General features: G+C 36.6%; 1 protein-coding gene across 1 annotated transcript; it reads right to left on the bottom strand.

Annotated features, from left to right (window-relative positions):
* Positions 1-1,484: 1,484 nt before the first annotated feature.
* On the bottom strand, positions 1,485-13,494 carry LOC104226107 (serine hydroxymethyltransferase, mitochondrial). Its single transcript, XM_070168100.1, has 16 exons — positions 13,197-13,494; positions 13,033-13,083; positions 12,857-12,943; positions 12,029-12,150; positions 11,831-11,907; positions 11,613-11,737; positions 5,851-5,943; positions 5,251-5,343; positions 4,948-5,145; positions 4,691-4,795; positions 4,040-4,105; positions 3,817-3,894; positions 3,459-3,570; positions 3,265-3,375; positions 2,673-2,836; positions 1,485-1,673 (listed from the first exon to the last, which is right to left on the bottom strand). Exons 1-15 carry the CDS (start codon positions 13,407-13,409, stop codon positions 2,688-2,690), a joined length of 1,680 nt encoding a protein of 559 aa, XP_070024201.1. The 5' UTR covers positions 13,410-13,494; the 3' UTR covers positions 1,485-1,673; positions 2,673-2,687.
* Between the last annotated feature and the right edge of the window lie 3,387 nt (positions 13,495-16,881).

The raw sequence follows: 16,881 nt of genomic DNA, 5'->3' as shown, positions 1-16,881 counted from the left end.
TACTAAAATCTTCTTTTAGTAGGTATCTTTCTTTTATTACGTGCATTGTTATAAAAAAAATTGTAATTAGGAACAATATTTTTCTAATTCAAGTAGGATCAACGTTGTAGGGTCGGATATATGTATAGTTTAAATCGAAAAAGAATTCTATCATTAGGTAATTTATCATTAGATCCTTAAATTATAGAAATATTTAAGGGCATAAAAGTCGATCAATGTTTCAGGGATATTTTAGTCGTTCAATATTTAGCATAAATTATTCGTGCTTTTATAATAATATAGATATAAATATAGATAGATAGGGAAGGAAACATGTCTTGAGGGTGAGACATGAGTGGGAACTTATAGGTGCCAAATATATGTTAGGAATGTGGTGATATCAAAGAAGTTGTCTATGAAAGATTGAGAAAAAAGAGTTTAACTTGTAAGGTTTCAAGGCACTCCTCTGAGTTTGATGGGGTATAATAGTCATGTTATCATCACTCTGTCCCAAAAAGATTACTTAAGTCAGCTTTTAAGTGCCAATCTATCTAAATTTTGATGTAAATTCAGACTAGACTACTCAACCTGTGTTGCCCCAAATAGAACAGAGAACGACAAGAACATAATAAAAGAGAAGAAAGATGAGGTTGGGCAAAATCACTAAAGAAAAAAATCTATTCAATTACTCCATCCGTTTCAATTTAGATGAGGTAGTTTGACTCGGCACAGAGTTTAAGAAAATAGAAGAATACTTTTGAAACTTGTAGTCTTAAAAACTTAAGGGGTAAAAGCTTTGTGAGACCATGATATTTGTGAGATTATAAAAGTTTCTCATTAAGGGTACAATGGGTAAAATGAAGAGTTTAAAGTTGAATTATTTCCAAATTTAGAAATGTGTCATTTATTTTGGAACAGACTAAAAAGGAAAGTACCTCATCTAATTTGAAACGGAGGGAGTAGCAAAAAAGAAGAGAGCGATTCGAACCCTCGGTGTGCTAGCCTTCCCTACCATCGGCCTATCCGCTTCTAGAGCTTATTCTTTATCAACTACAAATAGTACAAAGGAAAAGACAAGGCCGCTCCCGGATTGGCAGGGGAGAAGAAGAAAGTCTCTTCCCAGCTAAGTCCTATGTTGAGTAGGAAGACTGGTCCTTTGACAGAACCAAGTCTTCCCGCGGCTAAAGAAGATCCAGGGGATCAGTCCGAGAACGAAAGAGCCTTGGATCAACTTGAATTGGCCAAGATTAAAAAACAAAAAGCTTCACAGTTACAAGTCATTTTATCATTACTTTGGGTCTCTCATTTTCGATTTTTATTGGCATTACTATAGTGAGATTTCAAAAAGATGGGCTTCATTTTTTAAGCTTCTTATTACCTGCAGGATTTTCATTCACAGTCGTGGTAGTAACAAAATTTCAAGGGTTTATTGCAAGTCGTTGTAGTAACATAATGAAGCAGAGCATTTGAGATAACAGAATCCCACTTGTAAATGAACAAAAATGTAAGGTAACAAGAGTTTATTGCTTCAAGACCTCTTTTGGATCGTAAGTATTTAATATACAAATTGGCTCACATGGGAACCAACGTCTGCTGGAATTTTACATACATAAGCATGAGAATCATGTGCTTGAAAGCAAGCCATAGCTGGATTTTCTTCGCCTTTCACCTTTACGAAGTTGGATATCAGGTGCCTGTTACGCGCACAATGCAAACCACAGACGTGAAAAGAAAACAAATGAGCCTCAATATGAAGACCAAGGAAAGAACCACGTTGGATAGATATAGAAAGGAGTAAATCTGAATCGTTACAAGCACAGCGACAAGATTCAACATTTCTACCGTGTTACAACAAAATGACCCAATTATACATCAGTTGATCAAGTTCTGAACAGCTTATTAGCTGCACTTACTTTCAGACGTGTTCCTGAATGGTCTGGAACTTCATAACCAAATCTGTCATCTAGTCGTCTATGTGTTGGAAACTTTGGATGGAAGTGTTATATCATCATTAAGTTTATTCTGATTAATTGTGTGGTATCTTTACATTTATCATCTAATTACAAAAATCAATATGAGTCGCATATATCTGTATACGTTTTCTTTTTCTTTGAAAAGAAAAGGAGAACAATACATTCCGTAAGGAGAAAGGGAAAATTATCACTTGAGAAGTATTTCCCTGAAAAGATGTAGCATTCAACAGTTTTTCTGTTTCTGACCAGGGGTGGATGTAGAGTATGCCCGCCAGGTTCATCTGAACCCAGTACTTTCGCCGCGGAGCATAAATTTATGTGCAAAAATTCATTAAAATTGCAACAAATGGTAGGTGTGAACTCATAACTTTAAAAATACAATGGGTTCAATGCTAAAAATCAAAAGTTGAACCCACAGAATCTAAATCCTGGATCCACGTCTGTTTCTGGCTGCAATAGAATTTTATCCAGGTGCAGTAACAGAAATCTGATGTGAACTACTTCTCAAGCAAAACCAACACGAACAAGTTTGAGATTCATATTATTATGCTAATAAAATCCCAATCTCAAAGCACTGAAAATGATCCTTACGCTTTCACATCACAGGCTATACGATATGAAGTACCATAAAATATTTTTATAAGCTTCAGTTGCTATATGGCTCGTCACAGTCAAATGACACCAGTTCATGATGAAACAAAGCATCCATAAATGACATACCTTGGGTATGTACTCTTAGTTTTTGTACTTCATTGTTTCTTTTTCAAACCCAATTGTAGGGAACTGCTTAGCATACTCCTCTACATCATGGCGGAGCTTTGCAATTTCAGACTTGATTGGAGCACTGGATTGTAGCGTTGCTACAAAGTCTTTCAACTTTGTCCCTGATACAATAAGATATTTATGGTGACTGTGGAAGGAGTTAATATTTAAAAACAAAAATAAAACAAAATGTCAAATGAAGCAAACATTTGAGGTACCAAAATCTAACTCTTCCTGTGAAGAACTAAAAGAGTGATAATAAAAGGAAACGGCAAATACTTTGGAAATCATGTATACCTAACAAGTCAGATGGACATCAATAGGGTATTGTTTTATGAGATTCAAGTTATATGCACTAACGATGTTAAGAACTTTTACACTATCAGTAAAAACTAACTACTAACTGGTTATTACTTTATTTTCCAGGTTACCATATCAAACTTAATATGGAGAGTTACCTATTCTTGTGGGTTCAATTTAACTACACCATCGGCGCATAGTATATAAACATGGTATAACCAATATTCATTACTAGCTGGATCATACATACCTTGAGTTTCAGCCTTTACTTTCACTGCTAGCTTCACGGCAGCATCAAAGAATTCAGCAACTTTCACAAAATCTTCCTCAACAAATCCCCGAGAAGTGAGTGCAGGAGTTCCTGATTTACAACAGTTTTATCAAGTTTGTTTACAAGGAAGAATAACTAAATGGAAGAAAATATCATAGAGAGAGGTGTCTTACCCATCCTGATGCCACCGGGGACCATGGCAGATACATCTCCAGGAACAGTGTTCTTGTTGGCTGCAATATGTACAGCTTCCAAGATTTTCTCAACCCTAGAACCATCAATACCCTGTAAAAGGACAACGCTCAATATTTGTGGTGTACTATTTCTCTCGCGATAATACATAACAGATGCCACTACATAACATGGAGCAAGCTCATGCACTAATGCCTCATACGATCTTTCTAAGAGCTCATTGCAATAACTGTACTGCTTATTTTGTTAATTCATCAAAAGCAGTTGTTAAATTTACTAGTCCTCACAGTAAACTCACAGAGGAAGGTTTCTCCCTTGTCCTAAGAGTTCATACTTTACCTTGTTTTTCAGGTTCACCAAAACCAAGTGATTCTCCGTTCCTCCAGAGACAAGTTCATAACCATTCTCCATTAAAGCCTGCAAGGTTGAAAAATATGCAGCAGCAATGACGAAATCAATATTATGGAGATAATGACTCAACCATAATTTATAGATTACTGTAAATAAACTACGGATTTCACTTATATGCTTCTATTAGGAACTGCATATCTCATTCTCTTACCTGGGCAAATTTTGAGCAGTTGCTGAGGACCTGCTCTTGGTATGCTTTGTATTCTGGAGTGATTGCCTGCATTTAGTAGGATTAGAGGCATAATGAGAACTACTACCATCACAATAGTTTTCACATTTGCCTAAGAAATACTAAAGAGAAAATGGAAGGCCTTTCGAGTTACTGAAGTTTTTTCAGAAAGTGTTGAGGCCAACAAGGAGTAAGACGAATTTCGATTGGCTAGAGAGGTTGTTCTTCCAAAACCTCCCAGCACACTTTGAATACAGTAATACATAAATGACATTCATGTATGTCTTAAAACCTTTTCGAGCTTTAGTTTCTAGTCCTCGACTAGCTGCTTTATATAATCCATAAGTTTTACACACTCAGAGAAAAGAAATTAAGATTTAATAAGACATCAAAAGTGCTATCTGCAGGTGTTTATAGTAAAATTCTGGGGCAATAAGTATATTCTGTTTGTTTCACAAAATCATTTCCTGAACCAACATCAAAATCCTTCAGTTCTTAAATCGCAGAGCTTATTTCATCAGCTAGGACACAGGGATATTTTATTCAGGAATATCCCTAAATGTCGAGTAAGAACTTAGCCAGTGGCTATTCAATTAAAAAAGCATTAAAAATGCTGTTGTAAGGATATCAAACCTGTTTCAAGGCAACTGCCAAGCCAGTAATGGTGTGATTGTGAGGACCGCCTTGAAGTCCAGGAAAGACTGCCTGATTGATTTTGTCTTCATAGTCGTACAAAACCTTCAGAATTAACAAAATGTAATTAGGCTATTAGTTTCAACACTAGCTACTATGCGATATGTATCTCAGATTTAGCCAGCAACCAGAAAAGAGTCCTAAAAAGCTGGTTAAATATTAAGAGATGTGATGCTGAGGTGACAGTTAAGACTTACCTCCTTGCCTTGCTTGTTAACCTCTTTAACACCCTTCCTGAAGAAAATCATAGCACCACGAGGCCCACGAAGGGATTTGTGGGTTGTGGTAGTGACAACATTAGCATAATCAAATGGTGATGGGATGACTCCAGCTGCAACCAATCCACTAATGTGTGCCATATCTGCTAATAAAATAGCTTTCTGTTTGTCGCAGACCTGTAAGATATGCGAAAAGGCACAAGTCAAATGCCTACTCTAAAATTTATGAAGCTGATATAGACAACTAAAGTAAATATTGCACAATGGTGAAGTAAATTTTACCTTCCGGATTCGTTCATAGTCGTAAAGACGTGCATAGGCACTAGCACCAGCAACAATTAATTTTGGCCTAAAGAGTGTGGCACTTTTCTCAAGCTGCATAGAAAAATCAAAAGTCACAAAATGTTCAAAAAGAACAGGTACCCGTTAGTAAGAATCTAACATCCAAGCACGAAGTAAAGTAGATCAGCCTTCAATAGTACTTATCATATGAACATATAAATTTCTTTTACACATGCTAACATAACCAGATGAAAAATCAGTTATAAGAAGTAAAAGAAACTTCAAAATAATCTGAAAAATGTAATAATGGAGGCAATGCCAGCTCCAAAATATTGTCTCATACTAATGAACAGTTATCTGGACATCTTTACACTGAATCAATGATGGACCTTCGGTCATCACATTACATTAGTTTTACTTTTCATCATGTTATAAAATGCTTTGTGCCTCAGCATGACTATTGCTTCGAAAGATAAGGAACTCTTAAAAAAAAGCTGGATTTACAATGTTGAATATGATTACACAAGTGCACCATTTAAAAGGAGAGGGTAAAGTGTAGGAGTCAAATGAAAAGAACTATAATAAGAAAGAAGAGACTACCTGGTCATAGTCAATATAGCCAGTGCTCTCATTGAGTCTGTATGGCATTGTCTCAAAGAATATAGAGACTGCAGATATCTTCTTCGTATCAGTCTGTGATAATCAAACATAACATAAGACAACCCCTTTATAATGTAATCAAATTGAAACCATACAATAATTGCACTAGAAAGAAGAAATCAAATTTTGACAAGAAATAAGCCGACTCCACCTCGAGCTATGTACAGCATGTATGAACATAACAGGTACATGCACTCATATATGCATCAATTGACATGCATCGAACTTCATTTAATTCAATTTTTACCGGTATTAACTTCCAGATTTAAGATCATGCATGACCTTAAAGCAGAAAAGTTCGGTCTTTTTAAGTGGCAAAGCATCACTAATGAATTAACTAACAAAGATCAATGCAATGTATGAACCAACCTGATAAAAATTGCATACACAGATATATAAGATTGTTTAACAACATTTCAGTTTAAACTGTCCCTTACTCGCATATCAGATGAAATTGTTACGGAAGCCAAATGTATATAGTGTGAATAAGTCACAACTACTATACCAAAAAAATTATGATAGTCACCAAATAATAAATAAGACAATAAATCAACAATAAAAGGAACACCAGAATTTACGAGGTTCGGCTAATTTTGCCTACTCCTCGGACACAACCAATATTTTATTCCACTCCAAAAATACAAGTGAAATAATACTAAAGAGAGAAGATACAAATGCCTTAAGAAGATAAGAAGGCAAATGAGAGGTGTATTTAAATCCTAAACATTAAGCCTTCTTTTATAGGGGGAAAATCCCCCCAACTCTTCTTTTCCCACCGATGTGGGACAAAAATATTTGCCAAACTTAACAAATCTCCACCTTGGCAAAATTCCACATCTTCAATTTTCTCTCAATAACAAATTTTGATTGTGTCTTCATCTTCAATCTTCAGTTTTCAACAATGTTGATCAAATCCAAACAATGTTGAAACTTGACCGCAGTCACCACCTTTGTCAGCATATCAGCAGGATTCTCCGTAGTATGAATTTTCTTCACCGTGACTCCACCTTCTTCTATGATTTCTCGTACGAAATGATACCGAACATCAATGTGCTTCGTCCTTGCATGATAAACTTGGTTCTTCGCTAATTGAATAGCACTTTGACTATCACAAAAAATTGTGATACCTTTTTGTTCAACACCAAGCTCCTTTAGCAATCCTTGAAGCCAAATTGCCTCTTTCACAGCCTCTGTAATAGCCATGTACTCTGCCTCTGTTGTAGACAAAGCAACTGTTGACTGCAAAGTAGACTTCCAACTAACTGGTGCCTTTGCAAAAGTAAACACATAACCAGTAGTTGATCTTCGTTTGTCCAGATCACCCGCAAAATCTGAGTCACAATATCCAACTACATACTGATTGTCTTCCTGCTCAAAAACTAACCCAACATCTACAGTATTGTGAATATACCGTAGAATCCACTTCACAGCTTGCCAATGCTCCTTTCCTGGATTATGCATATATCTGCTAATAACTCCAACAACTTGTGAAATGTCAGGTCTCGTACAGACGATTGCATACATCAAGCTACCAACAACATTTGCATATGGTACCCTTGACATATACTCTTGTTCAGCTTCATCATTTGGCGACATAGTAGTACTTAGCTTAAAATGGGGAGCAAGTGGAGTACTAACTGGCTTAGTCTTTTCATCTATGCCAAAACGTTGTAGTACTCTTTTCAAATATTCTTTCTGAGATAAACAGAGTTTCTTTGAACGTCTATCTCTTATTATCTCCATGCCAAGAATTTTCTTTGCCTCACCCAAATCCTTCATCTCGAACTCCTTCTTCAGTTGAATCTTCAACTTATCAATTTCTTCCGAATTCTTGGAAGCTATCAACATATCATCAACATATAGGAGAAGATATACAAAGGAACCATCTTTAAGCTTGCGCAAATACACACAATGATCGTATTTGCTTCTCTTGTACCCTTGCCGCAACATAAACTCGTCAAATCGCTTGTACCATTGTCTAGAAGATTGTTTCAATCCGTACAACGATTTTTCAAGTTTGCACACCATATTTTCTTTTCCAGCAACTTTGAATCCTTCTGGCTGAGTCATGTAGATTTCCTCCTCCAAGTTTCCATGTAAAAACGCAGTTTTTACATCCATCTGAACTAGTTCCAAATCCAATTGTGCTACCAAAGCCAACATAATTCTAATGGAGGAATGTTTTACAACTGGAGAAAACACTTCATTGTAATCAATTCCCTCCTTTTGAGCATATCCTTTGGCCACCAATCTTGCTTTGTAGCGAACATCTACTTGGTTAGGAAATCCTTCCTTCTTTGCAAATACCCATTTGCACCCAATTGCTTTCTTTCCCTTCGGGAGATTGGCCAATCTCCATGTATGATTCTGATGAAGGGACTGTATTTCATCATTCATGGCAATCCTCCACTTATCTTCTTCTGAACTTTGGACAGCGTCTTTATAAGTGGTAGGAACATCATCAGCTACAATTGAGGTTGCACAAGCAACCGTCTCTATGAGACGAACAGGTTTCGTTATTGTTCTTTTTGGCCTGCTGGTTGCTATTGATTCAAGTTGTTGTTGAGGTTCCTGAGTTGGAATCTCCTCTACTGGCTCTCCTTCCAGAGGGTAATCTTCATTTGTTTCCTCATCTGCTTCTTGTGTAGGAAAAATAAATTTTCCCTCAAACTCCACCTGCCTAGACGCACCTTCATTTTGTTTGGTATCTTCTGTTACCTTATTTACCATAGCAGATTCATCAAAGGTAACATCCCTGCTGAATATTACTTTCTTTGTCATAGGACACCATAAACGATATCCTTTGACTCTAGAAGTAATTCCCATAAAAATAGCCTTTTTTGCCCTTGGATCCAATTTTGACTCTGTCACATGATAATATGCAGTTGAGCCAAACACGTGCAAAGAGTCATAATCTACAGCAGGCTTTCCATACCATTTTTCAAATGGTGTCTTGCCATCAACAGCAACAGATGGTAAACGATTAATGAGGTGGCATGCATATGTAACTGCCTCAGCCCAAAATTCTTTGCCCAAGCCAGCATTGGACAACATACACCGTACCTTCTCCAGCAAGGTCCGGTTCATACGTTCTGCCACTCCATTCTGTTGTGGTGTATGTCTAACAGTGAAGTGTCGGACGATGCCATCATTTTCACAGACCTTATTGAAATGATCATTTTTGTATTCACCTCCATTGTCTGTGCGAATACACTTGATCCTCCTGCCTGTTTGATTCTCCACCATCGTCTTCCATTTGAGAAAAATTCCCAGCACTTCATCTTTGTTTTTCATTGTATACACCCACACTCTTCGAGAAAAATCATCAACAAAGGTTACAAAATAGTGCTTCCCACCCAATGAAGGTGTTTTGGAAGGACCCCAAACATCAGAGTGTACATAATCCAAAATGCCTTTAGTATTATGGATCGCTGTACCAAATTTAACCCTTGTCTGTTTCCCTTTGACACAATGCTCACAAAACTCCAAGTTGCAAGCCTTTACTCCTTTTAACAATCCTTGATCTGATAGAGTTTTCAAGGATTTTCCTCCAGCATGTCCCAAGCGCATGTGCCATAGCTTGGTTGCTTCTGCCTCTTTGTCGTCACTGGATGTCACTGTCGCTGTCCCAATAACTGTACTGCCACGATAGCGGTACATATTATTATTCTTCCGATTAGCCTTCATTACCACTAGTGCACCGGAGCATACTCTCATCACTCCATTTTCTGCAATGATTTTGAACCCTTTTGATTCTAGGGCTCCCACAGAGATGAGATTCTTCTTCAAATCCGGTACATATCGAACATCTGTTAATGTTCTGATCATTCCATCATGGTTCCTTAATCGTATTGAACCAATGCCATATGAGGTAAGAGGGCTGTTATCCGCTGTGTGGACGACTCCATATTCTCCTTCTTGAAATTCCACGAACCAGTCCCTGTTGGGACACATATGATAGCTACAAGCCGAGTCCATCAACCATATGTCTGAAGATGTTGATGACTCTGTTGTAACTAATGAGAAGTCTGAATCATCACAATCAGCTACATTTGAATCCATAATGGCCTTTCCATTGTTATGTTTGGCCTTATTCTTCAACTTCGGACAGTCTTTCTTCCAGTGCCCCTTTTCTCGACAAAAGGCACATTCATCTTTGCTGGGTCTGGATCTTGACTTGGATCTTCCCTTCTTTGTCCTCGTTTGATTTTGAGGACGACCCCTCACAAATAGTGCTTCTCCTTCTCCGCCCTTCTGTTTTTCTCGCTTTCTTTGTTCATAGCTGTACAAAGCCGAACAAACTTCTCTGAGAGAAACTTCGTCATTTCCATGGAGTAGAGTAGTTTCAAGGTGCTCGTACTCATCAGGAAGTGACGCCAACAACATCAAGGCCAAGTCACCATCATCATAAGTTGTATCCATATTTTGCAAATCTGTGACCAACTTATTGAAACTGGTGATATGTTCATTCATCGTGGTACTAGGAACATAGGTGAAGTGAAACAGTCTCTTCCTCATGTACAATTTATTTTGACTGTTTTTCTTCAAAAATTTATCCTCCAGTGCTTTCCATAATTTACTTGCAGAAGTTTCCTTTGTGTATGGATATTTCTGCTCTCTAGCAAGGTAGGATCGAATGGTACCGCAAGCAACACGGTTGAGAATCTTCCAATCTTCTTCTCCAATAACATCTGGTTTCTTTTCTTCAATGGCCAGATCTAGCCCTTGTTGAAAAAGGACATCTAGAACCTCGCCTTGCCACATCCCAAAATGTCCGGACCCGTCAAATATTTCTACCGCAAATTTCGCATTTGACACAATTCTTGTCATAAGCGAAGATGCCAATGATGACGTATTGTTGACACTTGATGTAGATTCTTCTTGTTTATTGTCTCCCATCTTTGACACAAATATTATTTAATAGCTGACGACACAATTCAAGATTATTTCCTTTCTGGTGTGGAAGATCAGACTAAGCTGCAACCACAGAGCATACTCAGACAGAACCTTGACTCAGTTACCAAGATAAATCTTTTCTGATGTGGAAGATCAGACTATGCTGCAACCACAGAGCATACTTAGACAGTACCTTGGCTCTGATACCAATTGTTGCGGAAGCCAAATGTATATAGTGTGAATAAGTCACAACTACTATACCAAAAATTATGACAGCCACCAAATAATAAATAAGACAATAAAACAACAATAAAAGGAACACCAAAATTTACGAGGTTCGGCTAATTTTGCCTACTCCTCGGACACAACCAATATTTTATTCCACTCCAAAAATACAAGTGAAATAATACTAAAGAGAGAAGATACAAATGCCTTAAGAAGATAAGAAGGCAAATGAGAGGTGTATTTAAATCCTAAACATTAAACTTTCTTTTATAGGGGGAAAATCCCCCCAACTCTTCTTTTCCCACCGATGTGGGACAAAAATATTTGCCAAACTTATCTGGTGTTGGCCTAAATCCTAGAGAAATTCTTCATCCACGAGAATGATAAAGCAGAAGATATAAGTAATATAACAAATGCACCTCATAGAAGCCCAGGTAACAGCAAATTCCCATTACCAAGGACCCAGGAAGGAGTACAGTATTTACACCACAAACCACTAGCAGAAACTTCTTAAGTGCTTACACTTTTTTTAAGCAAAGTTACTGGTTCTCAATAACCAGAATACCAGTATATAGAAGCACCTGATATCCATGAGAAAGATGTCCACCATGAGGAAGATCAAGAGCCATGATCCGTTCATGAGGTTTTAATAATGCAGTGTAAACATGAAAATTAGCAGGTGATCCTGATAGAGGCTGCACATTCACTGCAATAATAAAGGTTAATTAAGGAAGAGTACTTTTATTACTAGCACTATTTAGGTGATGAAATACGCCCCAAAATGAAAGAAATCTATTACCTCCCCACTTTACAGGATCCAACCTGAATGCTTCCAAAGCACGTTTCTGGCATAAAGTTTCTGCCATGTCTATATACCTGGACAGCCACTCATTCTCTCATAATAGGAAAAGAATATCTGAAGCTGATATATAACATGGAAATACAGGTTAATTAGAAAAGAATTAGGAGAATGAAATTTAGCAAACATTCTGCGTACTCATTTCCTCCATAGTATCTGGCACCAGGATATCCTTCACTATACTTGTTAGTCATAACTGATCCAACTGCTTGCATCACCGAAAGGGAAGTGAAATTTTCTGAAGGAATGAGTTCGAGCCCCTAAAGAAAGCATTTTGAACTCTGGTAAGGAATTTAACTTCCATATCGAACTGATTCTATGCATCTTAAACAAAAGAAAGACAATTACCACAAATGGAAACTATATGTGATAAGAAGAGTAAAAGGAATGAGACATAATTATTCTTAACCTTTTCTTTTTCTGACAAAGAATTCTTAACAGGAGATTGATAAGTTAATTAATTTCAGCACTGGAACTCCCCACAAAGTAATCTGAAAGGCATTTGCGCCTACACCAGGGTTCAAATCTCAGTTGAAATAGAAACACTAGGTGATTTTTTTTCCATCTGCCTAAGCCTTGGTGGACAAAGTTACTCAATAGTTGAGATGCGTGAAATCCAACCCAAATACCATTGTTATAATAAAAAGTTATCTGAAAGGCATTTCATATAGACTTGTTTATCTTCAATTTGATGAAACCGAAACATCATTTTTGGCACGGCTTCACAAACATTATGTGCTTATTAAGTTTTCTAATTTGCTACAATCTGACATAAGTTTTTTTTTCGAGGACTTCTTTTCATTCTTTCTTTCTAGGGGAGGTTGGGGGTGCAGTGCTCCAATATAAGACGAAGCTCTTTGACCGATCACGTGAAGTTATCAAATTATACCGATACAGGTAATTCAACAAAATTTCAGGGAGCAGGAGATGGACAAAAAAAGAAAAAGAACAAGAAGAAGATAGAACCTTCCATTGGCGAGCTTTCTCAAGCTCAATTATGTCAGCAATCTCAGGATCAACAACCTCCAGCGGGGCATTCAGTTGCTTTGGCCACTGAAAATATTCAGGCTTTCAAGTCAGAAACTAAAAGGGACGAGTATAAGTTCAAATAACACACTAATTCAAATTCATCACGAGCTTACGGTGACTCCAGATTTTTCCTTGTCGTAGACAGCTTCATTTGGCAAAGATGACTGCAACAACAACAACGACACGAATTAATTCAACAAGGCAACAACAAACTGACCAAAGTTAAGAGAAATTAACTTAAGGAAAAAACTGATACTACTACTAAACAAAAACAAACCATGTAATAGAGAGAGCCACCATTGTAGAGACGCTTAATGGGTTTGTCAACTGTAGATGAAAGCCTCCGAAGAGCTACTGCCATTGCCATTGCAGCTGTCCTCCTTCTGCGCGCGCGCACACACGCACACTCAAAAAGTTGTGAATGTTTTTGTTTGGGTGGTGAGAGAATTTTGGATAAATATTCTGGTCGTTGTGGCGCCAGCTTACTCATATTTCATATCCCTTTCTTTTTACTCATGTTAAAGTTAAGTAACGGCTAAGGAGTGTTTAAAATCTTAAGCATATGTTTATTTGGAATACTTTGGCGCTCATTACTTAATATATGGTAATAAATTCAAACTTAGCATAATTTGTGTTTGCAAAAATAAGAGATCCAAATTTTGTGCACTAAAATGTATGAATTGAAGTGGAAAAATATTGATACTTTAGCCATCCTATTCGATAATACCAGCCATAGAAGCCATATCCAACTAACAAGTTTCTTAGCCACAAGGGGCCTCTCCACGATTTAAGCTAATCTTTAACCTATTATGGAATTTGGGGAAACCATCACTTTGGGAAAATTTTGATCATTCTCTTTCAATTCACGGACCAGTGAACTTGGGTCATTATACTTCCGCCCCGATGACCAGGCGACCAGCCCTGGGTCCGACGGCACTACAACAGAAGTTTTAAATGGGGCTGAAGCGACAATTTGGAGGCTCTTTTGCAGAATCATTTCTCATATCGTCCATGCGGACGTAAACTTACAATTGGCGGGGAAGTGCACGGTTAGCTACTAATAACACATGTATTTACTTTTAAGTTACTGTTTAAAATGTCTTTAGTCTTTAGCCACCGCTTTAATAAACTTTAACTGCTCGGACGAAAATACCCTTCTGCTCATGTCCTTAACTTTTGAACTTAACTTGAGGACTACATGTCCTTAACTTTTGAACTTGTAACTCTAAGTTAAGGATTTCAAGACTACGTGTCCTTAACTTTTGAACTTGTAACTGTAAGTTCATAACCAAATGTCCTTAACTTTTGAGCTTGTTAGTCTAAGTTCAGGACTTATTGTCCTTAACTTTTAGGCTTCTTAGCCTAAGTTCATGACCTATTGTCCTTAACTTTTGAGCTTATCAGTCTAAGTTCAGGACTTCAAGGACCTATTATCCTTAACTTTTGAACTTGTAACTTTAGTCCAAGTCTTATTGTCCTTAATTTTTGGGCTTCTTAGCCTAAGTTCAGGACCTATTTACCTTAATTTTGAGCTTATTAATCTAAGTTCAGGACTTCAGGATCTATTGTCATTAACTTTTGAGCTTCTTAGCCTAAGTTCAGGACCTATTGACCTTAACTTTTGAGCTTGTTAGTCTAAGTTCAGGACTTCAGGACCTATTGTCCTTAACTTTTGAACTTGTAACTATAAGTTCAAGACCGATTATCCTTAACTTTTCAGCTTATTTTTGTTGGTTTGGTGTATGATAATTCAGCCTGTTTGGAAGAAGAGAGAATTGATGTGTTGCATATCAAAGCAGCCCTTAAAACTCATTACAACCATTTTTCCACTTGGGTTGATAATAAGAAAAGTGATTGCTGTAAATGGGAATGTGTAAAGTGTAGTAATAGTACTACCATGCAAGTAATTGAACTCTCTGTCAATGGTTTGACAGACCCAGAACTGAATAGACGATATTTCAATGCGTCTATGTTTCTGCCAATTAAAAATCTTTATTGGCAAATCCGCTGCTTGCTTGTATCTGATTTTACTGCAATAATAACTCAAATTCTAGTCATTCAATAAGGTTTGCACTAACTTTTGCTTTTTTCCTTTTGTTTCTCTTTTTCTCTCAAATCGTACAGATTCACAGTGGGATTAATGATGCTATTTAGAGGTGTAAAGGCAAACGAGCATTGCAATTGGTATCGTTATTTAAGCTGTTTGCGTACATCAGGATGGAGCTGTGATAACTAAGAGATTTTTCCTAACATGAAAGAGATAGAAGAAAGAATAACGTCTTTTCATATTAATTTTAATAGACTAATGACTACTATTACTAAGCATTAAAAATACTGGATAAAAAGTAAAGACCACTTTAAAAAGTGGTTACCCCACACAATTTTTACTACAATTGCCTTAGCTGTCTAGCTCAAATATATTAGAATCTTTACGCAAACAACCAGTCAGAAATTACTATTTATATTTTCTAGCCGTTATACTGTACATACATTATACACTTATTGCATTGAGTTATACATATTTTTTTTTATATATGAATTATAAATATATTATATATGAGCCGACTATTTTTAGTCTAACAGCTTGTTTGGATGGTCTATTGTATTGTATCGTATTATTACTTTAAATACGATATATGTTTTGATTGTTACTTAAATTTTATTGTATCGTATTGTTAAATCCGTCGTTATGTAATGACGAAATGTGTCACTTTACGTAACGACCGATTTGGTATGGTTGCATTGTTATCTTGTCTTTTTCTCTCATCTCACCCTTCATTATTATTAAATAATTTTATTTTATCATTTACCCTACTTTTTTATATAATAAATTTAGCCCGTATCATAATTTTTCTTTATAATATTGCATGTTTATTCTTTATATTGTCGGTACGTGATATCATGAAACAACAGCAAACGATACGATCTTTCCAAACATTATATTTATCAAACGATACAATACAGTACAATATAATATAATACAGTACAATATAATACAATACAATACGATACAATATATTATGAAATGATGGGTAACAACCCTCCCGACAAGCTGTAAGTGGTTGGATAAATATATACACCGATTGGCTTCTTTCACTCAAGTATAAGTGGACCCTTTTTTTCGTCAAGCAGAAAGACTACCAAAATATTCGGGCCGAGTGCACAAATAACAACTTGGACGAATGCTAAATATAATCGAAATTTACAAATTATTTAAAATTAAACATTTCGAAATCAAACATGAGAGTTGAGACCTCAGGTCTGAAGTTTCAACTTCACCCTTTCGAGTTTGAAGTTAGTGTATGGGTCAAAATCAGATCAGAGAAATTTGAGATGCGGAGATAATTGGCCGAGGTTGGGCACAGATCAATAAGGTCAAGGTCGGGCAGTGATCAATAAGGCCGAGGTCGGGCAGAGATCAATAAGGCCGATGTCGGACAGTAATGATAGATGTAACAGCTAGTTTGCTTTGGAATCCTCAAAGGGAATATTCTACTGGATATTCCCTATAATTGTACTTTTTAGGGTTTTCTAGGGATACCCCTTATTAATAAGAATAGAGGACTTCCCAAAAGGGGACTCTCTCTCTCTAGAAAAGAGAAAAAAGACATCTCTCTAAAGATTAGACGATCTGTGATCCCATACCTCCATCAGACTCAAAAAAGGGTCCTAAAATTCTTGTATTTGTCTATCATTCATCTTTATCAAATGAAGCAGTATCCGCCTCACTCAAGCTTGGGTGACTCTTTTCCTTTATTTATATTTTATTGTCATTTAATGTTACTTAATGCATCTTTCTTCATGTTATTAATTCTGGCCATAATCACTGCCAGCATTTATACTCAGCTATGTTTTTCTATTCATATCATTCATCTCAGATATAGAATTAATTATTCTTAACTAGGATTTACTCTCTATCTTCTTATTTAATTAGTTTAACAAAAAAGGTCTCATATTTTATT

This window comes from Nicotiana sylvestris, chromosome 2 (genome assembly GCF_000393655.2).
Source record: "Nicotiana sylvestris chromosome 2, ASM39365v2, whole genome shotgun sequence".
Classification (NCBI taxonomy): domain Eukaryota; kingdom Viridiplantae; phylum Streptophyta; class Magnoliopsida; order Solanales; family Solanaceae; genus Nicotiana; species Nicotiana sylvestris.
Note: the sequence above shows the minus strand (reverse complement) of the source record. Positions and strands in the feature narration are given on the sequence as shown.